The following is a 25,872-nucleotide window of genomic DNA, read 5'->3' on the forward strand; positions in this document are numbered from 1 at the left end:
GTGCCGGTGACCCGCTCCACAGGCTCCGCGGGATCCCAGCCTGCACTCCACAGCCGGGGCTCTGCTAGAGAGAAACCTCATCTCCTGGGACACCAGAGTACCCTGGCTCCCGCTCAGCCACCGGGCCCTGATGGGAGTGAACTCCGCCCAGGCCAGCTCTGCTGCCATGTCAAGCACCAACCCAGCCCAGCTCCGCCCGCCTGCGCCAGCACCCCTGCTGAAGAGCCTGCAGGCAGAGGGCTCAGCCTGGCAGGCCAGGAAGCAGCGTGGGATTGTGGGAGGAGCCTCAGGCCCGCACCTTGATGGCGTCGATGTACTGCTTGGCGTATCTCTGGCACTCGTCCACCTTCTCCCGGTTCCGGTCGCACTCCTCCAAGAGTTTCTGGGGAGAGACAACTCGTGAACATCGCAGCCCCTACTCCGGAGCATCCTCGCCCCTCGGCTCCAGGCAGCCCACCCAGCAAAGCCACCCAGGCCGATGGGCAGGCAGAGAGAAAAGCAGCCAGTGGAACAGAATCCCGCCACTGCTGGCTTTCATTGCCCCATGCGCCCCTAGGGGCGTCCCTGATGGGTGCCCTGTCACAAGTGTCCCCACTGGGTGCCCTGTCGCAGGCTGTGACGTTATGAGTGTAATATAAATTTCGCACCCCTTGATAATCTGTACCTTATTTCCTGATAACCAGAAACTTCTATGCTTAAACTCTGTACCGTTTTCTTTTTACTTCAACATTATCTTAATAAAATTATTAAATCTCATTGAAACGTGACAGGGCCAGAAAGAGTTAATTAACTCACTGACTGACCTGACCCATGGCCCGCCTTTAGAGACAGGTTAGGAAGTGATGGAAATGAATAGTGCTTTGAATAGAGCTTTGAAATGCAAGTCTGCATGGTTAGAGATAGAAGAGTAGATGTTTGCTCAGGTCTTGTGATGTCAGCAAACCAGTCTTGTCATTGGCTACAGCTTTGATTCAAAGATCAAAAAGGGAATATTAACATTTAGGAAGATGCTTGAGTGACATAGTATTATTGTCTATGTCTCTTTGAAGGTTGTGATAACCTGTGTCTGAACTGTTCAATGGATAAATGACTCTGTGCTAATTGCCAGGATGTTTGGAAGAAGGAAAGTTAAGCCGATTGTTTTCTCAGGCCAAAAGGCTGCAGAAAATGTATAAATGTATGGGACGCGATCTTTCTTCGTCTCAGATCTGCTTTGGGTTTCAGGAGGGGGAAACCTTAAGCCGTAAGGATTGAGATCCCCAGTCACTGACTAGAGTCACCCTGAATATGGCCATTGGACTATAGCCTATGGACTATTCCTAAAAGGACTTTTGGCAACTACAAGCTCATCTCTGCCGTGTATCTGGTCCTCAAGAATTGAACTCAAGGCTGTCTGTATATTGATCTTTTAACCAACACACTCTCTCTGGGGGGAGGGATAGCTCAGTGGTTTGAGCATTGGCCTGCTAACCCCAGAGTTGTGAGCTCAATCCTTGAGGGGGCCATTTAGGAATCTGGGGCAAAAATTGGAGATTGGTCCTGCGTTGAGCAGGGGGTTGGACTAGATACCTCCTGAGGTCCCTTCCAACCCTGATATTCTATGATTCTATTTGGGGTAACATCTAAGGTATAATTGGACCTGGGTCTGGGGCTTGGTCCTTTGGGGTCAGGAGAACCTTTTCTTTTAGATGATGAACTAAGATTTTCAGAATGTATCATCCTATGGTTGACAGGTGTGTCTGGATGGAGGCCTGAGGCTGGTACTTTAAGGGAACTGCATTATTTGGACGTCTGAGTACCCAGGGAGGTGCTACAGAAGCTGCTTTGGGCTGGCTGGGTAAATCTAACTATTGCAATATCCACCAGTGTTTGGGGTTTGTCTGCCACAGTCTGTTTGCGGTTCACCCTAATTCAGTGATCTCAGCTGGCTCCCATGGGCAGCACCGTCACACAGGTGTCCCTGGGGGGTGGTCCCGCCGGGTGCCCTGTCACGGGCATTACCTTCTCCTGCAGGAGCTGCTCCTGCACACTCTTGCTGTCCATGATGGGCACTGACTGGATCTGCTCCTGCCTTTCCTTGGCGTCCTGGATCCACTGGATGAGCCACGCATAGCTCTCCTGGTAGTAGCGCTGCTGGCGGCCCAGCTGTTGCAGCTCACGCTGGCGCAGGTCAATCTGGGTCAGTATGGCCTGCCAGCGCTCCAGGAGCTGCTGGATCCGCTCCCGGTACCGGTCCAGGTCCACGTCCCGCTCGCTGTGGCCCCTCACCATCCGCTCATTGACATCCTTGGCCTTGCTCAGGTCTGACTGCAGGGTGCTGAAGAGGGGCTGGTGCCCTTCCACCTGCCCACGCAGCCTCTGTGGCACACAGGGGACAGGTCAGCGATGGGCAGCTCCCTGCCCCCACAGCCTGGCCATCCCACCCCCGGCTGGATGCAATCAATGCTCCTGGTGAATGCAGCCCTTGCTGGAGCTCCACCACTTTGCTGGACTTGGGTCCTGCCCAGCTGCTGGGCACTGCTCCCCTCCCCTCCAGCCAGGGCCCCGCCTTCCTCCTAACAGTGCCCCCCCAGTGTCTGCATGTGCGCCCATGCTCTCTCGGCTCTGGGGCAGGGCCCTGCCCCGTGTAATCCAGGTCTGTGTAAGAGATCTGGGCCTGTGGAACACCCGCGCTGCACCCAAAGGAACTGATCCTGTCCGGGCAAGCCAGGGGCCTCCCTGGCCATTACCTTCAGCTCTGCCTTGTTAGCCTCCAGTTCCTTGAGGTCAGAGGGCACAGCCTGCACCTCCTTCAGCTGCTCCTCGTAGCTCTGGACCAGCTCCTCCGCCCCCTGTGTGCTGCGGATCACGAGGTTGATGGTCTTCAGCCTGTAGGGGGAGAAGATTAGCTCGCAGAGGGCAGGGAATGGAAGAGACCTGTGCGGGGGGCAGGAGGGCGACCCCCAGCCCCTCTCACCACATGTCCTGTGGTGAGCACTCCCACAGACCTGGCCAGCCCCTGGGGATGGGGGCCAGCCTGGGCTGGTGGCATCGCACTGTCCCAGACACGGCCGCTGCAACAGGAGCCCTGCTGGCCCGTCCCTGATACTGGCCAGGGGGGCGGCTGCAGGCAGGGAGGAGCTGCCGTGCCATGGTGATGCCTACCCCCCTGCGGTGAAAGGGGCTGGCTCCTGCCCTGGAGAAGGGGGGTTGGAGCCTCCCAAATGGTCTCATTCTCCCTCTCTGAACACGCCTCAGCCTTCAGCCCGCCTGCCCCATGTACCAGGGAGCTCTCCCGGCTAATCACGAGAGGAAACACCTCCCTGGCACGGCGTTCAGACGTGCTGCAAGCAAAGGGTCCCTGGGGCCTGTGCATGAGATGGGAAACACCCCAAGCCTCTCCCCTTGCCAGGGCCGCAGACCAGATGGGCAAACACTAGCCCCTGCGCCAGGCCCAGGCGTGAGATGGCCAAACCCCAACCCTCCCCCCGGAACTGTGTGTGAGGCAGGCAAACTCCAACCACTGCCCCCCAATCACTATTCCGTATGTCGTTACTGACATGAACTGTGACCGTATAGATTATTGTTGCAACCAAGGTCCTATAGTGGCACCCAATCTTGTACAAAGGAGGTTAAGTAAGGGGTTTATGAAAAGGTTATGGTTGGCTGGTTATGATTATGCTGTCTGTATGTAGGTATCATTTTTGTATTTAAAGTTATAAGCTTTGGCACTATACTGTCTGCATTTCAAACTTGTGCTGTGCTTCTGGGTGACACCCCAGACAAGTAGGTGTCAGCTCTGCCTAGCCTGCTGGATGCCCATTAAGGACCATCAGCTACACAACTGACCCACTGAGAGAAGGCAGACACGCCTTGGGACTTGGTATGGACAGACCTCTGAGGTGTTTCCAGGCCATGTGCTGGGCAGCTTCTTTTTGGAACAAAGGAAGCACAGGCCGCGTGGCAAGAGACTATAAAAGGCAGCTGCATCATCTCCATTTTGTCTTCAGTCCTGCTTCTTACCTCTGGAGGAACCTTGCTACAAACTGAAGATCTGAACAAAGGACTGAATGACCCATCCAAGCGGAGGATGTTCTCCAGAGACTTGATTTGAACCTGCACTTTATTCTCTCACTGCTACAAGCCTGAACCAAGAACTTTGCCATCACTGTATGTCATTGATTCCATTTCACCAATTCTAGCTCTCATCTATATTTCTTTCTTTTTATGAATAAACCTTTAGATTTTAGATTCTAAAGGATTGGAAACAGCGTGATTTGTGGGTAAGATCTGATTTGTATATTGACCTGGGTCTGGGGCTTGGTCCTTTGGGATTGAGAGAACCTTTTTTCTTTTACTGGGGTATTGGTTTTCATAACCATTTGCCCCCATAACGAGTGGCACTGGTGGTGATATTGGGAAACTGGAGTGTCGAAGGGAATTGCTTGTGTGACTTGTGGTTAGCCAGTGGGGTGAGACCAAAGTCTTCTCTGTCTGGCTGGTTTGGTTCGCCTTGGTGTGCACAGAAACCCCAGCCTGGGGCTGTGACTGCCCTGCTCTCTGCTATTGGTCCTGAATTGACACACTCAGTTGTGTCCCGCTAGAGGCCATCACAGTCCCAGGCTCTGGCTTGCCCGACCAGGGGTCTCTCGGGTCCCAGTCACCCATTGCCCATCTCTGCCTTTCTGAGCTGGGGTGCCCAGCGTCCCGTCCACGTACAGAACGGCACTAGGATGTCCCCCAGCCCCACCCAGCTGTGCACTGAGCGGGGGGCTGCCCAGGCCCCTCTCCAGAGCGGGTGCAGCGAGTGCAGGGCCCAGACCAGGAGAGGAGGTCAGAGCGGCTCAAGTGCTGGCTGGCACCATGCTGCCCGTTCTCAGCTGGGACCCTTGGAGCTCCTCACAGCCCTCACCCACATAACCGCCAGCGCCTGGCACCCGGAGCAGCTTCTCTTCCAGACAGACAGCAAAGAAATGATGATGAGGGGGTGGGGGGTCACAGCACATACAGAGTCCCTGCCATCAGGGGGAGCCTGGAGGAAAACCGCCAGGGGGAGGGGGAGACAGGGGCTGCAGGGAGTCCCTAGAACACAGGGGGCTGAGGGGGGAGGCCTGGGGGCTGGAAGGAGCCCCCAGGTTGCACAGTGAAGCTATTCAGCCCAGGCCCTACACTCACTTCTCCAGGTAGATGGTGGAGAGGCTGTACACCTGGTCCATCTTCTGGAGAGTGATCTCCAGCTCCGAGCGCAAGATGGGGGCCGAGCTCGAGTGCTCCGGCTGGGCCAACACCTTCTCCGTCTTCTCGGTCACCTTCTCCAGATTCTTTCGGATGCTCTCCAGCTCCACGTGGATTTGCTGCAGAAACGGGGTGGGGCCGTTACTCCAGGCAACCCCGCCTGCTGCTCACCGGTGGAAGGCAGCAACGCCTCAGGCTGGCGCCTGGCCTGGCACTAGCTGGGTTTCCCAAGACCCTCCCTAGAGCAGGCCAGTTCTGGTGCCAAGCCATGCCATGCTGCGCCCCAGCTCCAGGGATATGGCAGAGCGTCTTGCTATCCCACGGGTTGCCCTATCACCAAGTGTGACGTTTTTGTAATGGTTTTAGGAAGCCTGCATGTGCCTCAGTTTCCCCGCACATGGCACTGGTCCCTCGGGGGAGGAAAGGGCTGCTTGCTCTCAGGCACGCTCAGCCCCAGATGTGAATGGCGCCTGGCTGGCTGGGGCTAAGTGGGTCACTGGAAAGGGGCTGGCTGAGGCTACGAAGATAATGTCAAATCCAACGACCTGGCAACCCTTGGAGAGGTGGGGACCTATGCCTACAGGAGAGCCCTAGCGTAGGTGGTGTCCACGCTGCAGCTGTACCCCGCCGGTGGCTCCTGTGTAGACGTACCCAGGGAGGGACAGGACGGGCTGAGCCCAGCCCAGCCCAGCCCGTGGGCCTGAAGCAGGATGCAGCAGGGATCCCTTCTGGGGTCAGCCTGGGAGGGGATAAGTCTGGTCTTGTTGTGGGGATGGAGGTGGCTTCTTGCAGACTGGAGCACAGCAGGGGGCCAGTGTCCTGTGGTAGGTGGGTTCTGATGTCTGAGTAGAGAGCTGACTGGGTGCAGGATCCTCACGGGGGGCTGAGGGAGCATATCTGCTGCTCGCTGATGTGCTGGGCACAGGATCCTCAAGGGGGTGGGGAGGGGTGGGCATACCTGCTGCTCGCTGATGCGCTGGGCACACTCCTTGACTGGGTCTTTGTCGAGGGGTGCCCGGATCTTGTGGACTGTGCGGGACTCGCAGCCCTCCAGCTGCAGACGGATGTCCTTCAGCTGGGAGATGTAGCTCTTGCACATGGACTCGTCTTGCTCCCCTGCGCAGGGTCAGTGGCTTTGTTAGTGACGGCTAGGGAGAGGTCTCCTGGGCATGGCCCTATGGGCCCAGAGGGGCCACCCCACACAGGGGAGGGGCCACAGGATGAGAGGTCTCCCGGGCTTGGCCCTATGAGCCCAGAGGTATCGGGGGCATACCCCACACAGGGGAGGGGTTGGGACAGGAGGACTCCTGGGAAGGGTTCTGCTGGGGGGAGGGGCACGTCACAGACACAGCCTGGGCTGGGGATGGGGGAGAGACGGCCACAGTCCTATTGCAGACATGGCCCCGTGGGGGAATGGCCTTGTCACAGACATGGTCCCCAGTGTGTGTATGTGGAAGGGTATCCTGGCTTTGTGGCAGGCCTGGTTGTAGTAGTAGGATTTTATGTTTGTATTTTGTGTAACTCAGAATGAAGTATAAAGGATAATCATGTCGTATGTATTCAATGTATTGATGTATGATATGATTTGATTGTATTCTGCCGGCCACCCTGACTGGATAGCAGGAAGGAACGACCATGGATCGTCGGGAAAAATGCATCAACCAGAACAGTCCTTATGGCTGATTATGGTCACCTTTTGTTTTAGGATAAGTTTTCACTACAGTAATTCTCATCATTGTATCCACTCATTATACTCCACACCTGAACACAGCCATTATATGGACAACATACCCCCGTATCTCAATGTCTGGACTTTGACCCATTAACCTTTTACCCCCAATTAGTTCTTTTGTAATCCCTTTAGTAACCATATCACCCTTTCTAAAATGTAATCCTGTCTGAAATTTTCTGTAAAATTGTTTGGTGTGAGTAAAGGATGTGTGCATGGTGAAGGATGAGTGTGAAAGCCTCAAAAATGTCCAGATGGTCAAGAAGAAGTGAGAGACTTGGAGAGACAGCAGGAAACAATCATTGATTCTGATGCTAAACAAGTGAGCAGCACTGACAACCTCAGAGGTGAGGCAAACACCACCGAAGGTGAGACAACAAGTAAGAGAGAACAGCGGAAAACCCCAAGATTAACACCATTTAAGGGTTAACGATTACAGAAAGACATTGCAAAATCCTTAGACTAGAGTGGGAATTTACAAGTATAAAGCTGGGGTGTTTTGCCAAAAGACTGGGTTCAGTGATCGCGACCGACAAAGCCCAGCTCCTCACTTGCGCTCTGCAGGACACGTGTGTGTGTGTGTGTGGAGGGGGAAGCGGGGGGGTGGGTATGGCCCCGGTTACCTTTCTCCAGGCTGTGAAGCAGGTGCTCGTATTTCTGGGTGCAGACCCTGTACTCGCGCTCCATTTGCAGCCGGTCATCTGGCAGGAAGCTCTGTGAGTCCTGGCTGTCGCGCATGAATTCCTGGAAATGGGTCTCCAGGCTGCGCAGCGTCTGCCGGTATTCCTCGGGCTGCAGCGTCCGGAACTGGGGGCCAGGCATACAGCCTCAGACGGGCGCTGGCCCCCCTTCCCCAGTACCCCCAAGCCCAGCAAGGACAGGGGAGAGGTCCCACCAGCAGGTGGGGGAGACAAAGCCCCCAGACCAACTTCCGCCCCAGGCCAGCTGTGGGGGACACCCTGTTCCCGGTACCCCAGCGACAGGTGGGTGTTGGGGGGCCAGGGGATCCTTCCCCAGCCACGGGGCTCTCTCTTGAGTTTGAGCCTGAATTTCCCAGCTCCCAGCCTGGCCCCACCCTCCCAGCTCCTCCCTGGCATCTCCAGCCCCCCTCCACAAACAGGGCTGGGGCGCAACGCACCATGAGCAGGGACCACGACTGGATCTGCTGGATGTCCCGGACCAGGTACTGCCAGGACAGGAGGCTCTTCATATCCACGTGCAGCTGGTGCCACAGCGTCACCACGTGCTGGTGGCTGACGTCCAGCCTGGGGAGAACGAGAACCAGTGAGCCCAGCACACATGGCTGGACAGAAGGCAGGTCTCCCAGGCATGGACTCGGGGCCCAGGCCCCGGCTGCACCACGAGACTTGGGGGGACCCACAGAGCTTAAGGGGAGAAAGGCTGCTGCCCCCGTGGCTGGCATGGGGGATGGAGACAGGGCCCCGACATGCATTGCCCCAGGCAATGAGGGGAGAGCAGCCCAGGTGGGAGCAAGGGGAGGGGGCAGCAGAGGGGAGGGGAGGGGAGGGGAGGGGAGCAGAGAGACCCAGACAAAAGGGGGAAGGGGAGAGGGCAGCAGAGGAGCTTGGACAGGAAGCAAGGCGATCTAGAGGGGAGCGGAGGCCTGGGCGGGGAGGGGTCCCGCCGGATGGGGAGGGGTCCCGCCGGAGGGGGAGTGCCCCCGAGGGGTCCTGCCGGATGGGGGAGGGGTCCCGCCGGAGGGGGAGGGGTCCCGCCGGAGGGGGAGTGCCCCCGAGGGGTCCTGCCGGATGGGGAGTACCCCGGAGGCCCGGCCCCGCAGCATCCGCATTCGCACCTGCTGACGGCGTCCAGCGCCTCCCTGTTGGGCGGGGGCACGAGGAAGCAGACGGATGGCACGATGGACTCGCTCCCCGAGCCACTGAGCACCTTCCACTTGGAGGGCTGAGCGTTGCTCATCAGGACGCACTCATCTCCCTTGTGCACTGTGATCTAGGGCAGTCAGGGGGCAGCGTCAGCCCCAGACGCCAGCGCCCGTCTGGCCAGCCTGAGCACTGCCCTCTGCACCCACCCACGGGGCCAGTGCCCCGCGCCAGGCTCTCCCTCTGCACCCCCTGCCTGTGCGGCTGGCCTTGCTGGGCAGGGCAGCTGGGCCCCTCCCCTGGGCACCACCCCCAGGCCCGGGCCGCTGCCCCTCACACCTGCCCCCGACCCCCGGGGCACTGCGCCCAGCCCCCGACCCCTGGACCACACCCCTAGGCCTTCGCTCCCAGCCCAGGGCCCCCAGCCCCACACCTGCCCCCCACCCACGGGGCACTGAACCCAGCCCCCGACTCCTGGACCACACCCCTAGGCCTTCGCTCCCAGCCCCGGGCCCCCAGCCCCACACCTGCCCCACACCCACGGGGCACTGCGCCCAGCCCCCGACCCCTGGACCACACCCCTAGGCCTACGCTCCCAGCCCCGGGCCCCCAGCCCCACACCTGCCCCCCACCCCCGGGGCACTGAACCCAGCCCCCGACTCCTGGACCACACCCCTAGGCCTTCGATCCCAGCCCCGGGCCCCCAGCCCCACACCCCCGGGGCACTGCGCCCAGCCCCCGACCCCTGGACCAGACCCCTAGGCCTACGCTCCCAGCCCCACACCTGCCCTCCACTCCCGGGGCACTGCGCCCAGCCCCCGACCCCTGGACCACACCCCTAGGCCTTCGCTCCCAGCCCAGGGCCCCCAGCCCCACACCTGCCCCACACCCCCGGGGCACTGCGCCCAGCCCCCGACCCCTGGACCACACCCCTAGGCCTACGCTCCCGGCCCCGGGCCCCCAGCCCCACACCTGCCCCCCACCCCCGGGGCACTGCGCCCAGCCCCCGACCCCTGGACCACACCCCTAGGCCTTCGATCCCAGCCCCGGGCCCCCAGCCCCACACCCCCGGGGCACTGCGCCCAGCCCCCGACCCCTGGACCACACCCCTAGGCCTACGCTCCCAGCCCCGCACCTGCCCCCCACCCCCGGAGCACTGCGCCCAGCCCCCGACCCCTGGACCACACCCCTAGGCCTTCGCTCCCAGCCCAGGGCCCCCAGCCCCACACCTGCCCCACACCCCCGGGGCACTGCGCCCAGCCCCCGACCCCTGGACCACACCCCTAGGCCTACGCTCCCAGCCCCACACCTGCCCCCCACCCCCGGGGCACTGCGCCCAGCCCCCGACCCCTGGACCACACCCCTAGGCCTTCGCTCCCAGCCCCGGGCCCCCAGCCCCACACCTGCCCCACACCCCCGGGGCACTGCGCCCAGCCCCCGACCCCTGGACCACACCCCTAGGCCTACGCTCCCGGCCCCGGGCCCCCAGCCCCCGACCCCTGGACCACACCCCTAGGCCTACGCTCCCAGCCCCGGGCCCCCAGCCCCCGACCCCTGGACCACACCCCTAGGCCCTCGCTCTCAGCCCTGGGCCCCCAGCCGCACACCTGCCCCCCACCCCTGGGGTCCTGCGCCCAGACCCAGACCCCGCCCCCCACCCCGCCCCCAATCCCCTCTCACCTCCATCTGCTTGTAGTCACAGACGGCCTGCACTGGCAGCCGGCCCTTGAGCGGAGTGGCCGGGTTGCGTGGCCTGAGCTGCACAATGGCTTTGGCCCGCTTGGCCAGCCCTGTCAGGTGCCCTTTGTACTCTGTGATCTGCTCCTTCTCCTCCTGTGGAGAGCACAGGGTAACGGGGGTAGAGGCAGTGCAGGATGATGGGGGGCAGGGTGATGGGGGGATGGGGTGACAGGGGTTAGAGGCAGTGCAGGGTGATGGGGGTAGTGTGACGGGAGGCCAGAGACAGTGCAGGGTGATGGGGGTGGGGTGACGGGGGTTAGAGGCAGTGCAGGGTGATGGGGGCGAGGTGACGGGGGGGTAGAGACAGTGCAGGGTGATGGGGGACAGGGTGATGGGGGTGGGGTGACGGGTTAGAGACAGTGCAGGGTGATGGGGGCGGGGTGATGGGGGTTAGAGGCAGGGCAGGGTGATGGGGGTGGGGTGATGGGGGTTAGAGGCAGTGCAGGGTGATGGGGGCAGGGTGATGGGGGTGGGGTGACGGGGGTTAGAGGCAGTGCAGGGTGACGGGGGTGGGGTGATGGGGGTTAGAGGCAGTGCAGGGTGATGGGGGCGAGGTGACGGGGGGGTAGAGACAGTGCAGGGTGATGGGGGTGGGGTGACGGGTTAGAGACAGTGCAGGGTGATGGGGGCGGGGTGATGGGGGTTAGAGGCAGGGCAGGGTGATGGGGGCAGGGTGATGGGGGTGGGGTGACGGGGGTTAGAGGCAGTGCAGGGTGACGGGGGTGGGGTGATGGGGGTTAGAGGCAGTGCAGGGTGACGGGGGCAGGGTGATGGGGGTGGGGTGATGGGGGTTAGAGGCAGTGCAGGGTGATGGGGGCAGGGTGATGGGGGTTAGAGGCAGTGCAGGGTGATGGGGGCGAGGTGACGGGGGGGTAGAGACAGTGCAGGGTGATGGGGGTGGGGTGACGGGTTAGAGACAGTGCAGGGTGATGGGGGTGGGGTGACGGGGGTTAGAGGCAGTGCAGGGTGACGGGGGTGGGGTGATGGGGGTTAGAGGCAGTGCAGGGTGATGGGGCGAGGTGACGGGGGGGTAGAGACAGTGCAGGGTGATGGGGGCGGGGTGATGGGGGTTAGAGGCAGGGCAGGGTGATGGGGGCGGGGTGATGGGGGTTAGAGGCAGGGCAGGGTGACGGGGGTGGGGTGATGGGGGTTAGAGGCAGTGCAGGGTGATGGGGGCTGGGTGATGGGGGTGGGGTGATGGGGGTTAGAGGCAGTGCAGGGCGATGGGGGCAGGGTGACGGGGGCAGGGTGACGGGGGTTAGAGGCAGTGCAGGGTGACGGGGGTGGGGTGATGGGGGTTAGAGGCAGTGCAGGGTGATGGGGGCAGGGTGATGGGGGTGGGGTGATGGGGGTTAGAGGCAGTGCAGGGTGATGGGGGCAGGGTGATGGGGGTGGGGTGACGGGGGTTAGAGGCAGTGCAGGGTGATGGGGGCAGGGTGATGGGGGTTAGAGGCAGTGCAGGGTGACGGGGGTTAGAGGCAGTGCAGGGTGACGGGGGTGGGGTGATGGGGGTTAGAGGCAGTGCAGGGTGACGGGGGCAGGGTGATGGGGGTGGGGTGATGGGGGTTAGAGGCAGTGCAGGGTGATGGGGGTGGGGTGATGGGGGTTAGAGGCAGTGCAGGGTGATGGGGGCAGGGTGATGGGGGTGGGTGATGGGGGTTAGAGGCAGTGCAGGTGATGGGGGCAGGGTGATGGGGGTGGGGTGACGGGGGTTAGAGGCAGTGCAGGGTGATGGGGGCAGGGTGATGGGGGTGGGGTGACGGGGTTAGAGGCAGTGCAGGGTGACGGGGGTGGGGTGATGGGGGTTAGAGGCAGTGCAGGGTGATGGGGGCAGGGTGATGGGGGTGGGGTGATGGGGGTTAGAGGCAGTGCAGGGTGATGGGGCGAGGTGACGGGGGGGTAGAGACAGTGCAGGGTGATGGGGGCGGGGTGATGGGGGGTTAGAGGCAGGGCAGGGTGATGGGGGCGGGGTGATGGGGGTTAGAGGCAGGGCAGGGTGACGGGGGTGGGGTGATGGGGGTTAGAGGCAGTGCAGGGTGATGGGGGCTGGGTGATGGGGGCAGGGTGACGGGGGTTAGAGGCAGTGCAGGGTGACGGGGGTGGGGTGATGGGGGTGGGGTGATGGGGGTTAGAGGCAGTGCAGGGTGATGGGGCAGGGTGATGGGGGTGGGGTGACGGGGTTAGAGGCAGTGCAGGGTGACGGGGGCAGGGTGATGGGGGTGGGGTGACGGGGGTTAGAGGCAGTGCAGGGTGACGGGGGTGGGGTGATGGGGGTTAGAGGCAGTGCAGGGTGACGGGGGCAGGGTGATGGGGGTGGGGTGATGGGGGTTAGAGGCAGTGCAGGGTGATGGGGGCAGGGTGATGGGGGTGGGGTGATGGGGGTTAGAGGCAGTGCAGGGTGATGGGGGTGGGGTGATGGGGGTTAGAGGCAGTGCAGGGTGATGGGGGTTAGAGGCAGTGCAGGGTGATGGGGGCAGGGTGATGGGGGTGGGGTGACGGGGGTTAGAGGCAGTGCAGGGTGATGGGGGTGGGGTGACGGGGGTTAGAGGCAGTGCAGGGTGACGGGGGCGGGGTGATGGGGGTGGGGTGATGGGGGTTAGAGGCAGTGCAGGGTGATGGGGGCAGGGTGACGGGGGTTAGAGGCAGTGCAGGGTGACGGGGGTGGGGTGATGGGGGTGGGGTGACGGGGGTTAGAGGCAGTGCAGGGTGACGGGGGGCGGGGTGATGGGGGTGGGGTGATGGGGGTTAGAGGCAGTGCAGGGTGATGGGGGCAGGGTGATGGGGGTTAGAGGCAGTGCAGGGTGATGGGGGCAGGGTGATGGGGGTTAGAGGCAGTGCAGGGTGATGGGGGCAGGGTGATGGGGGTGGGGTGATGGGGGTTAGAGGCAGTGCAGGGTGATGGGGGTGGGGTGATGGGGGTTAGAGGCAGTGCAGGGTGATGGGGGCAGGGTGATGGGGGTGGGGTGATGGGGGTTAGAGGCAGTGCAGGGTGATGGGGGCAGGGTGACGGGGGTTAGAGGCAGTGCAGGGTGACGGGGGTGGGGTGATGGGGGTTAGAGGCAGTGCAGGGTGATGGGGGCAGGGTGATGGGGGTGGGGTGATGGGGGTTAGAGGCAGTGCAGGGTGATGGGGCGAGGTGACGGGGGGGTAGAGACAGTGCAGGGTGATGGGGGACAGGGTGATGGGGGTGGGGTGACAGGGGTTAGAGACAGTGCAGGGTGATGGGGGCGGGGTGATGGGGGTTAGAGGCAGTGCAGGGTGATGGGGGCAGGGTGATGGGGGTTAGAGGCAGTGCAGGGTGATGGGGGCAGGGTGATGGGGGTGGGGTGATGGGGGTTATAGGCAGTGCAGGGTGATGGGGGTGGGGTGATGGGGGTTAGAGGCAGTGCAGGGTGATGGGGGCAGGGTGATGGGGGTGGGGTGATGGGGGTTAGAGGCAGTGCAGGGTGATGGGGGCAGGGTGACGGGGGTTAGAGGCAGTGCAGGGTGACGGGGGTGGGGTGATGGGGGTTAGAGGCAGTGCAGGGTGATGGGGGCAGGGGTGATGGGGGTGGGGTGATGGGGGTTAGAGGCAGTGCAGGGTGATGGGGCGAGGTGACGGGGGGGGTAGAGACAGTGCAGGGTGATGGGGGACAGGGTGATGGGGGTGGGGTGACAGGGGTTAGAGACAGTGCAGGGCGATGGGGGCAGGGTGACGGGGGTTAGAGGCAGTGCAGGGTGACGGGGGTGGGGTGATGGGGGTTAGAGGCAGTGCAGGGTGATGGGGGCAGGGTGATGGGGGTGGGGTGATGGGGGTTAGAGGCAGTGCAGGGTGATGGGGGCAGGGTGATGGGGGTGGGGTGACGGGGGTTAGAGGCAGTGCAGGGTGATGGGGGCAGGGTGATGGGGGTGGGGTGACGGGGGTTAGAGGCAGTGCAGGGTGATGGGGGTGGGGTGATGGGGGTTAGAGGCAGTGCAGGGTGACGGGGGCAGGGTGATGGGGGTGGGGTGATGGGGGTTAGAGGCAGTGCAGGGTGATGGGGGCAGGGTGATGGGGGTGGGGTGATGGGGGTTAGAGGCAGTGCAGGGTGATGGGGTGGGGTGATGGGGGTTAGAGGCAGTGCAGGGTGATGGGGGCAGGGTGATGGGGGTGGGGTGATGGGGGTTAGAGGCAGTGCAGGGTGACGGGGGCAGGGTGATGGGGGTGGGGTGATGGGGGTTAGAGGCAGTGCAGGGTGATGGGGGCAGGGTGATGGGGGTGGGGTGACGGGGGTTAGAGGCAGTGCAGGGTGATGGGGCAGGGTGATGGGGGTGGGGTGACGGGGGTTAGAGGCAGTGCAGGGTGACGGGGGCGGGGTGATGGGGGTGGGTGATGGGGGTTAGAGGCAGTGCAGGGTGATGGGGGCAGGGTGACGGGGGTTAGAGGCAGTGCAGGGTGACGGGGGTGGGGTGATGGGGGTGGGGTGACGGGGGTTAGAGGCAGTGCAGGGTGACGGGGGCGGGGTGATGGGGGTGGGGTGATGGGGGGTTAGAGGCAGTGCAGGGTGATGGGGGCAGGGTGATGGGGGTTAGAGGCAGTGCAGGGTGATGGGGGCAGGGTGATGGGGGTTAGAGGCAGTGCAGGGTGATGGGGGCAGGGTGATGGGGGGTGGGGTGATGGGGGTTAGAGGCAGTGCAGGGTGATGGGGGTGGGGTGATGGGGGTTAGAGGCAGTGCAGGGTGATGGGGGCAGGGTGATGGGGGTGGGGTGATGGGGGTTAGAGGCAGTGCAGGGTGATGGGGGCAGGGTGACGGGGGTTAGAGGCAGTGCAGGGTGATGGGGGCAGGGTGATGGGGGTGGGGTGATGGGGGTTAGAGGCAGTGCAGGGTGATGGGGCGAGGTGACGGGGGGGTAGAGACAGTGCAGGGTGATGGGGGACAGGGTGATGGGGGTGGGGTGACAGGGGTTAGAGACAGTGCAGGGTGATGGGGGCGGGGTGATGGGGGTTAGAGGCAGTGCAGGGTGACGGGGGTGGGGTGATGGGGGTTAGAGGCAGGGCAGGGTGATGGGGGCGGGGTGATGGGGGCGGGGTGATGGGGGTTAGAGGCAGGGCAGGGTGACGGGGGTGGGGTGATGGGGGTTAGAGGCAGTGCAGGGTGATGGGGGCAGGGTGACGGGGGCAGGGTGACGGGGGTTAGAGGCAGTGCAGGGTGACGGGGGTGGGGTGATGGGGGTTAGAGGCAGTGCAGGGTGATGGGGGCAGGGTGATGGGGGTGGGGTGATGGGGGTTAGAGGCAGTGCAGGGTGATGGGGGCAGGGGTGATGGGGGTGGGGTGACTGGGGGTTAGAGGCAGTGCAGGGTGACGGGGGGTGGGGTGATGGGGGGTTAGAGGCAGTGCAGGGTGACGGGGGCAGGGTGATGGGGGGGGGGGTGATGGGGGTTAGAGGCAGTGCAGGGTGATGGGGGCAGGGTGATGGGGGTGGGGTATGGGGGTTAGAGGCAGTGCAGGGTGATGGGGGTGGGGTGATGGGGGTTAGAGGCAGTGCAGGGTGATGGGGGCAGGGTGATGGGGGTGGGGTGACGGGGGTTAGAGGCAGTGCAGGGTGATGGGGGCAGGGTGATGGGGGGGGGGGTGATGGGGGTTAGAGGCAGTGCAGGGTGATGGGGGCAGGGTGACGGGGGTTAGAGGCAGTGCAGGGTGACGGGGGTGGGGTGATGGGGGTTAGAGGCAGTGCAGGGTGATGGGGCGAGGTGACGGGGGGGTAGAGACAGTGCAGGGTGATGGGGGACAGGGTGATGGGGGTGGGGTGACAGGGGTTAGAGGCAGTGCAGGGTGACGGGGGTGGGGTGATGGGGGTTAGAGGCAGTGCAGGGTGATGGGGGCAGGGTGATGGGGGTGGGGTGATGGGGGTTAGAGGCAGGGCAGGGTGACGGGGGTGGGGTGATGGGGGTTAGAGGCAGTGCAGGGTGATGGGGGCAGGGTGATGGGGGTGGGGTGATGGGGGTTAGAGGCAGTGCAGGGTGATGGGGGCAGGGTGATGGGGGTGGGGTGACGGGGGTTAGAGGCAGTGCAGGGTGACGGGGGTGGGGTGATGGGGGTTAGAGGCAGTGCAGGGTGACGGGGGTGGGGTGATGGGGGTTAGAGGCAGTGCAGGGTGACGGGGGTGGGGTGATGGGGGTTAGAGGCAGTGCAGGGTGATGGGGGCAGGGTGATGGGGTGGGGTGACGGGGGTTAGAGGCAGTGCAGGGTGACGGGGGTGGGGTGATGGGGGTTAGAGGCAGTGCAGGGTGATGGGGGCAGGGTGATGGGGGTGGGGTGATGGGGGTTAGAGGCAATGCAGGGTGATGGGGGTGGGGTGATGGGGGTTAGAGGCAGTGCAGGGTGACGGGGGCGGGATGACGGGGGTTAGAGACAGTGCAGGGTGATGGGGGCGGGGTGACGGGGTCAGGGGGTGTGTACGGGGGGCTCCCCTTGCTGAGAATCCCAGGACGAGGCTCCCCTCCGGCCAGCCTGTGCCGTGTGCCAGTTACAGGACAAACCGGCTCCTTTGGCAATGCGGCGTGCGCGGCACTGGGGGCAGGAGCATGGGTCCGTGCGGGGGATGAGCCTCCCTCGGGCTCAGCGGGACTCGCTGGAGCTCACGGGGCGGCGAGGGGGGCTGCAGGCCCAGAGCCCCAGCCTGAGGGGGCAGCGCAGCCGGGCGGCTGCCCCGAGGCAGAGCGAGGCCCCCGGGGGTCAGGCCCACTGAAGGGTTCGTCCTAGAGACTCTTCCAAAGCCGGGGCCAGGCACCTCTCCTGGGGGTCCAGGATGGGAGGTGATAGGGGAGGTGGGGAGGGGTTCCTCTGAGTGGCCCCTGCAGGGGAAGGGGGTAGGGCACTCCCGAGGGTGGGGCGAGAGGGAAGGAAGGTGGCAGGGGGCACTCCCGAGGGTGCCCCGCAGCACGGCGGGGGGGGCGCCGGAAGGGGGACAGACGGGAAATGGGGATTGACTCTCACGAAGGCCCCCAGCAACCTGGGGCGGGGGTGGGGGGAGAGGTCACTTACAAGGGCGTCCTGCAGCAGGTCCTCAAGGCGTGTCACGGTGATGGTGCGGTCGCACGAGAATTTCTTCTTCATGGTCTCCTGTGTCTTTCTCAGGAACTCCTCTGCCTCCTTCACGTCTGAGAAGAACTGCGGGGGGAGGGGGGTCAGCACCTGCCAGCCCCATGCGGGGGCCACTCTGCCTGGCCCAGGCCAGCTGCCGGGGGGGCACCTCAGCTCCCGCCCGGCCGAGTGCCGGGCCCCCTTGGGCGCAGAGAGCTGCGTGTATTTACTGATCTGCGCCTGCCTGGGGGAGCAGGGACAGATGCTGCTCAAAGCGTGACCCCCGCCTGCCAGTGGGGGCGCCCTGCCCCCCCACCAGGCACCTCTCCTCCCTGGCCCCCTGCCCCCTCCCCACTAGGGGCTCTGCCCTCCGGTGGGTGCCCACCTCTCCTCTGGCATCCTGCCTCCCCGCCAGGCGCCTCGCCTCCCTGGCCCCCCACTCCCCGCAGCCAGGTGCCCCCTGGCACCTCTCCCCCCAGGCGCTCCTTCCCTCTCGCCCCCGGCCAGGCCGCCCCCGCCCCGTTACCTGGAAGTAGGCCGTGTTCTCCTTCAGATGGGCCTCGATGCAGCAGCACACCTGGAGCATCCAGCTCCACTGGGTCTGCAGAGCAGCCTGGAAGGCCTGGAACAGAACCAGCGTCACCCTGGGCCGAGCCCCGCAGCCGCCCACTGGCACCTGGAGCCCCGGGCAGGGAGATGCACCCAGCGCAGGGCCCCAGACGCCAGCAGCCCCGGGCCCAACACTGGGATTGTCGGGCTCTCGGAGCAGGGGCCGTTCACTGCCACCCCAGCCTCTCGGCTGGCGAGAAGGGCAGGGCCAGAGCCCTTCCTGGGCTGGGCCAGACTCACCCGCTGCCTGGCGGCCATTTACCACACCCCACCCTCGCACCAGTGGCCGCCGGGCTCGGACTCCTCGTGACCAGGCTGGGACCTGCATGTTTCGTGATTTCCCACAGCCACAGGCTGAATCCATCCTGGGAGGGGGGCTGGTGCCACACAGAACTACCCATGCATGATCTGCCCAGTGCCCAGCGAGAACGGGCCCTGCCCCTCGCCTCACCTCCAACGCCTGCCCGCCCGGTGCCCAGCGAGAACGGGCCCTGCCCTGCCCTCATCTCCATGCCCTGCCCGCCCGGTGCCCAGCGAGAACGGGCCCTGTCCTCGGCCTCATCTCCAACGCCCGCCCGCCCGGTGCCCAGCGAGAACGGGCCCTGTCCTCGGCCTCATCTCCAACGCCCGCCCGCCCGGTGCCCAGCGAGAACGGGCCCTGTCCTCGGCCTCATCTCCAACGCCCGCCCGCCCGGTGCCCAGCGAGAACGGGCCCTGCCCCTCGCCTCACCTCCAACGCCTGCCCGCTCGGTGCCCAGCGAGAACGGGCCCTGCCCCTCGCCTCACCTCCAACGCCTGCCCGCCCGGTGCCCAGCGAGAACGGGCCCTGCCCTGCCCTCATCTCCATGCCCTGCCCGCCCGGTGCCCAGCGAGAACGGGCCCTGTCCTCGGCCTCATCTCCAACGCCCGCCCGCCCGGTGCCCAGCGAGAACGGGCCCTGTCCTCGGCCTCATCTCCAACGCCCGCCCGCCCGGTGCCCAGCGAGAACGGGCCCTGCCCCTCGCCTCACCTCCAACGCCTGCCCGCTCGGTGCCCAGCGAGAACGGGCCCTGCCCCTCGCCTCACCTCCAACGCCTGCCCGCCCGGTGCCCAGCGAGAACGGGCCCTGCCCTGCCCTCATCTCCATGCCCTGCCCGCCCGGTGCCCAGCGAGAACGGGCCCTGTCCTCGGCCTCATCTCCAACGCCCGCCCGCCCGGTGCCCAGCGAGAACGGGCCCTGTCCTCGCCTCATCTCCAACGCCCGCCCGCCCGGTGCCCAGCGAGAACGGGCCCTGCCCCTCGCCTCACCTCCAACGCCCGCCCGCCCGGTGCCCAGCGAGAACGGGCCCTGCCCTGCCCTCATCTCCACGCCCTGCCTGCCTGGTGCCCAGCGAGAACGGGCCCTGTCCCCGGCCTCATCTCCAACGCCTGCCCGCTCGGTGCCCAGCGAGAACGGGCCCTGCTCCTCGCCTCACCTCCAACGCCCGCCCGCCCGGTGCCCAGCGAGAACGGGCCCTGCCCTGCCCTCATCTCCACGCCCTGCCTGCCTGGTGCCCAGCGAGAATGGGCCCTGTCCTCGGCCTCATCTCCAACGCCCGCCCGCCCGTTGCCCAGCGAGAACGGGCCCTGTCCCCGGCCTCATCTCCAACGCCTGCCCGCTCGGTGCCCAGCGAGAACGGGCCCTGCTCCTCGCCTCACCTCCAACGCCTGCCCGCCCAGTGCCCAGCGAGAACGGGCCCTGCCCTGCCCTCATCTCCACGCCCTGCCCGCCTGGTGCCCAGCGAGAACAGGCCCTGTCCCCGGCCTCATCTCCATGCCCTGCCCGCCCGGTGCCCAGCGAGAACGGGCCCTGTCCCCGGCCTCACCTCCAACGCCCGCCCGCCCAGAGCCCAGCGAAAACGGGCCCTGCCCTGCCCTCACCTCCAATGCCCGCCCACCCATTGCCCAGCAAAAACGGGCCCTGCCCTGCCCTCCTCTCCACGCCCTGCCTGCCCGGTGCCCAGCGAGAATGGGCCCTGTCCCCGGCCTCACCTCCACGGTCCGCCCGCCTGGGTGGTCCTCGTGCAGCAGCCTGTCCCCCGTGCTCTGGATCTCCTTTATCTTATGCTCCCGCAGCTCCAGCTCCCGCATCAGCCCCTGGTGCGCAGCAGAGACAGGGAGCAGCAGGTGAGCAGCTGGAGGTGCAGCTCCATGCACAGGCCTGAGCTGTGTCCGGGATCCCCCGAGGGGCAGGCCCCTCCCTGGGGACATGGGGCACACGCACAGAGAGCTCAGGGCAGAGCAGCCCTGCAGTCAGCGCTGGGCCCGTCTTTCTTGGGGGTCAGGACGGGGGGATTGGGGCTTGCTGCCTGGCAGGGCAGCGGATCCGGCTGGGGTCCTGCCTGCCCCAGAAGCCGGCAGCCCCGTCACTGGGACACTCGCAGCGAGCCCGGGAAGAGCCCCAGAGGACCCCCCCAGTCCACGGCCTCCTGGACTAGCTGTGCCCCACGGGAGCTTGGGTCCCTGCTTCCCCTTGGCGCTGAGCGCATCCTCCCCAAGGCCAGCCCTGCTCACAGACGCCAGCACCCGGCTTCGCCTTCCGCCGGGAATGCCAACCAGTGCCAGGCAAGTCTCTGCCAGGGCAGCAGGGAGCCAGCACCCGTGCGGGCACTGCAGGCCTGGGACGCAGGCTGCACGGGGGGCAGGAGTGAGTCCCGGGGGGCAGCCCCGGGGCGGGGCAGTACCGAGTAGTTCTCCTTCTTGGCCGCCATGTTGGGGTTGCAGTCGCTCCAGTCGTAGGCCACCTCCTCCTCCTCCTTCTCGTTCAGCCACATCAGCTCCCGGGTGGCGGCGCCCACGAAGGCCTGCAGGCTCTCCAGGTGCCGCAGCCGCGCCTTGGACGAGTTCTGGGGGCACACACGGGGCGCATGAGGGCACCCCCTCCCCTCACACAGGCCCTCAAACCCCCCTCCCCTCACACAGCCCCCCAAACCTCCTCCCCGCACACAGCCCCCCACAGGCCCTCAAACCCCTTCCCCTCACACAGCCCCCCAAACCTCCTCCCCGCACACAGCCCCCCACAGGCCCTCAAACCCCTTCCCCTCACACAGCCCCCCAAACCTTCTCCCTGCACACAGCCCCCCAAACCTCCTCCCCTCACACAGCCCTCCACAGGCCCTCAAACCCCCCTCCCCTCACACAGCCCCCCAAATCCCCTGCCCGCACACAGCCCCCCACGCCCCCTCCCCTAACACAGCCCCCCACAGGCCCTCAAACCCCCCTCCCCTCACACAGCCCCCCACACCCCCTCCCCGCACACAGCCCCCCACAGGCCCTCAAACCCCCACCATCCCACCCAGCTCCCTCGAAGCCCCCCCGCCCCTGCACCCCTCCCGCCCACTCACCAGCAGCTGGGCGTACTGCAGGTCCAGCTTGCCCAGGCAGTCTCGGTAGGCGCTGCGTGGGGCGGACGAGAGCTGGGCCTGTGGGGAGAGAGCGGTGAGCCCCCGGCCGGCACAGAGCTGTGACCCCCGGCCCTGCTCCGGCCGCAGGCCTAGTGCACGAACCCCATCGCCAGCCCAGCGCAGCAGGGGCGTCTCCTCGCGGGCACCGCAGGCCCCGGGATAGCGCCGGGGGTTGGGGGGTGGGCGTCTCCTCGCGGGCACCGCAGGCCCCAGGACGGCGCCGGGGGCTGGGGGGCTCGGCAGGGGGTGCTCTCTTTTGGAGGAGGCTCTCGTACTGGTCTCTGCAGAGAGCTCCGTGTGCTCCACGGCACCATGGCTGGTGTCACTCACTCACCCGGGCGAGACGGGTAAGTATCCCCCATCTCAGACTCTCTGATCCTGGCCTGCCCAGCCCACCCCAGGGTGCTGCCCCCGGTGCCTCCTGGCCGTTCCGGTCGCTCAGGAGGCGACAGCCTTTCGGATCTGTGTCCACACGGCACCCCCAAGTCTCGCCTGCCCTGTGCCCCTGCAGGGGGCTGCAGCTGGCTGGGGGACGTGAGCAGTGCTGAGGCCATGGAGGCTCACCCGCTGGGCACGAGCCCTCGTCAGGTGGCTGGGAATCCCGGCATCCTGGCGAACTGTCCGCTCAGGGGCCCACGCTGTGCCCTGGGTAACTGGCCACGGAGGCTGTGGGCAGCTCCTGTGTCCCTCCAGAGGGGGCTGCACTGCCTTGGTGGGTGTGGGACCCCACGAACACAGCCCACGGCAGGGCTTGGGGAGGGCACGACCCCAGCACGTGGAGGGCAGGGTCTGAAAAGCCACGTCCCAGCCCCTCGGGGTGGGGGCCGGGCTGCCTGTCCTGCTCAGCCCTCTCCCGCCTCACCTCGTCGGCTCGCGCCCGCTCGATCTTGGCCCGGAACTCGTCAATGGACTGGTGCAGGCCCCGGTGGCTGCCCAGCTGTGACTCCACCGTGGGCAGGTCCACACCCCACTCGGCGCCGTTGAGCCGGCTCTGGTTCTCCTCCACCCAGGCCAGCAGGTCCTGCAGGTAGCGCAGTGTGACGTCCTCCAGGTTCTGCCGGGGCCGCTGGCCAAGGGGCAGGGCCACCTGGGCCGGCTGCAAGGAGCCTGACTTCAGGCGCAGGTTGTACTCGGTGCGGATGGCGACCAGACGCTCGTGGAGGCGGTACACCCTGCGGGCAGAGTAGAGGGGCGCTGTTTGGGGGCACTTGTGCCATGCTTGGGGCACAGATGCCAAACCAGGGGGATGGGGGGCCAGTACAGAGCGACATGGACAGCTGAGGTGGTAGCAGCCCCAGAGTGCCCCCGGGAGGGGCAGGTTCCAGCTGGCCTGTGACTGAGTGGGAATTATGCATTATATCGTGTGTGAATAGTGTGTGTTCCTCAGTTTCCCCTATGAGGAGCAGGGTTAACTGGGTTGGGGGGAAAGGTTGTTTACTCTGCAGAGAGCCAGGTGCGACTGATGCCTGGCTGTCATAGAATCATAGACTTTAAGGTCCGAAGGGACCATTCTGATCATCTAGTCTGACCTGCACAACGCAGGCCACAGAATCTCACCCACCCACTCCTGTAACAAATCCCTGACCTATGTCTGAGCTACTGAAGTCCTCAAATCGTGGTTTAAAGACTTCGAGGTGCAGAGAATCCTCCAGCAAGTGACCCATGCTCCACGCTACAGAGGAAGGCGAAAAACCCCCAGGGCCTCTGTCAATCTGCCCTTGGGGAAAATTCCTTCCCGACCCCAAATATGGCAATCAGCTAAACCCGGAGCATGTGGGCAAGACTCATCAGCCAGACACCCAGGAAAGAATTCTCTGTAGTAACTCAGATCCCACCCCATCTAACATCCCATTGGGCATATTTACTGCTGTGACATTATTGACTTGAACTGGGACTGTATAGATCATTGTTGCAACCAAGGTCCTGTAGTGGCACCAAATCTTGTATAAAGGGGGGTCAAATGAGGTGTCTAAGACAAGGTTATGGTTTGCTGGTTATGATTATGCTGTCTATACGTGTGTCTCATTTTTGTAGTTGAAGTTATGAATATTGGCTCTATACTGTCTGCACTTCAAAGTTCTCCTATGCTTCTGGGTGACATCCCAGACAAGTTGGTGTCAGCTCTGCCTAGCCTGCTGGATGGCCCATTAAGGACCATCAGCTACACAACAGACCCATTGAGAGAAGGCAGACACGCCTGGGGACTCAGCAAAGTAGGCAGGGACTTGCCCACGTGACTCCAAACTCCATTTTGCTGTAAAGAACAAAGCAGGGTCCTTATACCTGGAGGAGACTATAAAAGGCTGATGCCTCATCTCCATCTGGTCTTCAGCCCTGCTTCATACCTCTGGAGGGACTCTGCTACAAACAGAAGCTCTGAACTACGGACTGATGTGGATGTTCTCCAGAGACTTGATTTGAACCTGCACTTTATTCTCTCACTGCTGCAAGCCTGAACCAAGAACTTTGCCATCACTGTATGTCATTGATTCCATTTCACCAATTCTAGCTCTCATCTATATCTTTTCCTTTTCTGAATAAACCTTTAGATTTTAGATTCTAAAGGATTGGCAACAGCGTGATTTGTGGGTAAGATCTGATTTGTATATTGACCTGGGTCTGGGCTTGGTCCTTTGGGATTGAGAGAACCTTTTTTCTTTTACTGGGGTATTGGTTTTCATAACCATTCGTCCCCACAACGAGTGGCACTGGTGGTGATACAGGGAAACTGGAGCATCTAAGGGAATTGCTTGTGTGATATGTGGTTAGCCAGTGGGGTAAAACCAAAGTCCTCTGATGGTTAGAAACCTTCATCTAATTTAAAGTCTAAACTTCCTGATGGCCAGTTTTTATCCATTTGTTCTTGTGTCCACATTGGTATTGAGCTTAAATAATTCCTCTCTCTCCGTGGTATTTATCCCTTTGATATATTTATAGAGAGCAATCATATCTCCCCTCAACCTTCTTTTGGTTAGGCTAAACAAGCCAAGCTCCTTGAGCGTCCTTTCATAAGGCACGTTTTCCATTCCTCAGATCATCCTAGTAGCCCTTCTCTGTACCTGCTCCAGTTTGAATTCATCCTTTTTAAACATGGGAGACCAGAACTGCACACAGTATTCCAGATGAGGTCTCACCAGTGCCTTGTATAACGGTACTAAAACCTCCTTATCCCTACTGGAAATGCCCTGCCTGATGCATCGCAAGACTGCATTAGCTTTTTTCACAGCCATATCACGCTGGCAGCTCATAGTCATCCTGTGGTCAACCAATACGCCGAGGTCCTTCTCCTCCTCTGTTACTTCCAAGTGATGCGTCCCCAGTTTATTACTAAATTCTTGTTACTAATCCCTAAATGCATGACCTTGCACTTTTCACTATTAAATTTCATCCTATTACTATTACTCCAATTTACAAGGTCATCCAGATCTTCCTGTATGATATCCCGATCCTTCTCTGAATTGGCAATACCAGCTTTGTGTCATCAGCAAACTTTATTAGCACACTCCCACTTTTTGTGCCAAGGTCAGTAATAAAAAGATTAAATAAGATTGGTTCCAAAACCGATCCCTGAGGAACTCCACTGGTAACCTCCCTCCAACCTGACAGTTCGCCTTTCAGTAGAACCCGTTGCAGCCTCTCCTTTAACCAGTTCCTTATCCACCTTTCAATTTTCATGTTGATTCCCATCTTTTCCAATTTAGCTAATAATTACCCATGTGGAACCGTATCAAATGCCTTACTGAAATTGAGGTAAATTAAATCCACTGCGTTCCCTTTGCCTAAAAAACCTGTTACCGTCTCAAAGTAGGAGATCAGGTTGATTTGATGCAATCTACCTTTTGTAAAACCATGTTGTATTTTGTCCCAATTACCATTGGCCTCAATGTCCTTAACTACTTTCTCCTTCAAAATGTTTTCCAAGACCTTGCATACTACAGATGTCAAACTAACAGGCCTGTAGTTACCCAGATCACTTTTTTTACCTTTCTTAAAAATAGGAACTATGTTAGCAATTCTCCAGTCATATGGTACAACCCCTGAGTTTACAGATTCATTAAAAATCCTTGCTATTGGGCTTGCAATTTCATGTGCCAGTTCCTTTAATATTCTTGGACGAAGATTATCTGGGCCCCCCGATTTAGTCCCATTAAGCTGTTCGAGTTTCGCTTCTACCTCAGATGTGGAAATATCTACTTCCATATCCTCATTCCCATTTGTCATCTTACCATTATCCCTACGCTCCTCATTAGCCTCATTAAAGACCGAGGCAAAG

General features: G+C 62.6%; 1 protein-coding gene across 22 annotated transcripts in view; it reads right to left on the reverse strand.

Moving 5' to 3' along the window:
- PLEC (plectin) overlaps positions 1-25,872 on the reverse strand; it is a 166,566-nt gene that overhangs the window by 13,114 nt on the left and 127,580 nt on the right. For all 22 annotated transcript variants that reach the window (XM_043507195.1, XM_043507194.1, XM_043507196.1 and 19 more), the window contains 15 exons: positions 22,462-22,771; positions 21,540-21,617; positions 20,880-21,041; positions 20,188-20,292; positions 18,095-18,190; positions 17,530-17,655; positions 10,465-10,617; positions 8,760-8,914; positions 8,082-8,208; positions 7,567-7,750; positions 6,173-6,330; positions 5,155-5,333; positions 2,730-2,868; positions 2,002-2,358; positions 299-382 (listed from right to left, as the gene is read on the reverse strand). In XM_043507195.1, the coding sequence (XP_043363130.1) occupies positions 299-382; positions 2,002-2,358; positions 2,730-2,868; positions 5,155-5,333; positions 6,173-6,330; positions 7,567-7,750; positions 8,082-8,208; positions 8,760-8,914; positions 10,465-10,617; positions 17,530-17,655; positions 18,095-18,190; positions 20,188-20,292; positions 20,880-21,041; positions 21,540-21,617; positions 22,462-22,771 (2,413 nt within the window). The remainder of the gene's footprint in view (positions 1-298; positions 383-2,001; positions 2,359-2,729; positions 2,869-5,154; positions 5,334-6,172; positions 6,331-7,566; positions 7,751-8,081; positions 8,209-8,759; positions 8,915-10,464; positions 10,618-17,529; positions 17,656-18,094; positions 18,191-20,187; positions 20,293-20,879; positions 21,042-21,539; positions 21,618-22,461; positions 22,772-25,872) is intronic.

Source organism: Dermochelys coriacea, chromosome 2 (genome assembly GCF_009764565.3).
Source record: "Dermochelys coriacea isolate rDerCor1 chromosome 2, rDerCor1.pri.v4, whole genome shotgun sequence".
In the NCBI taxonomy this organism is placed as follows: domain Eukaryota; kingdom Metazoa; phylum Chordata; order Testudines; family Dermochelyidae; genus Dermochelys; species Dermochelys coriacea.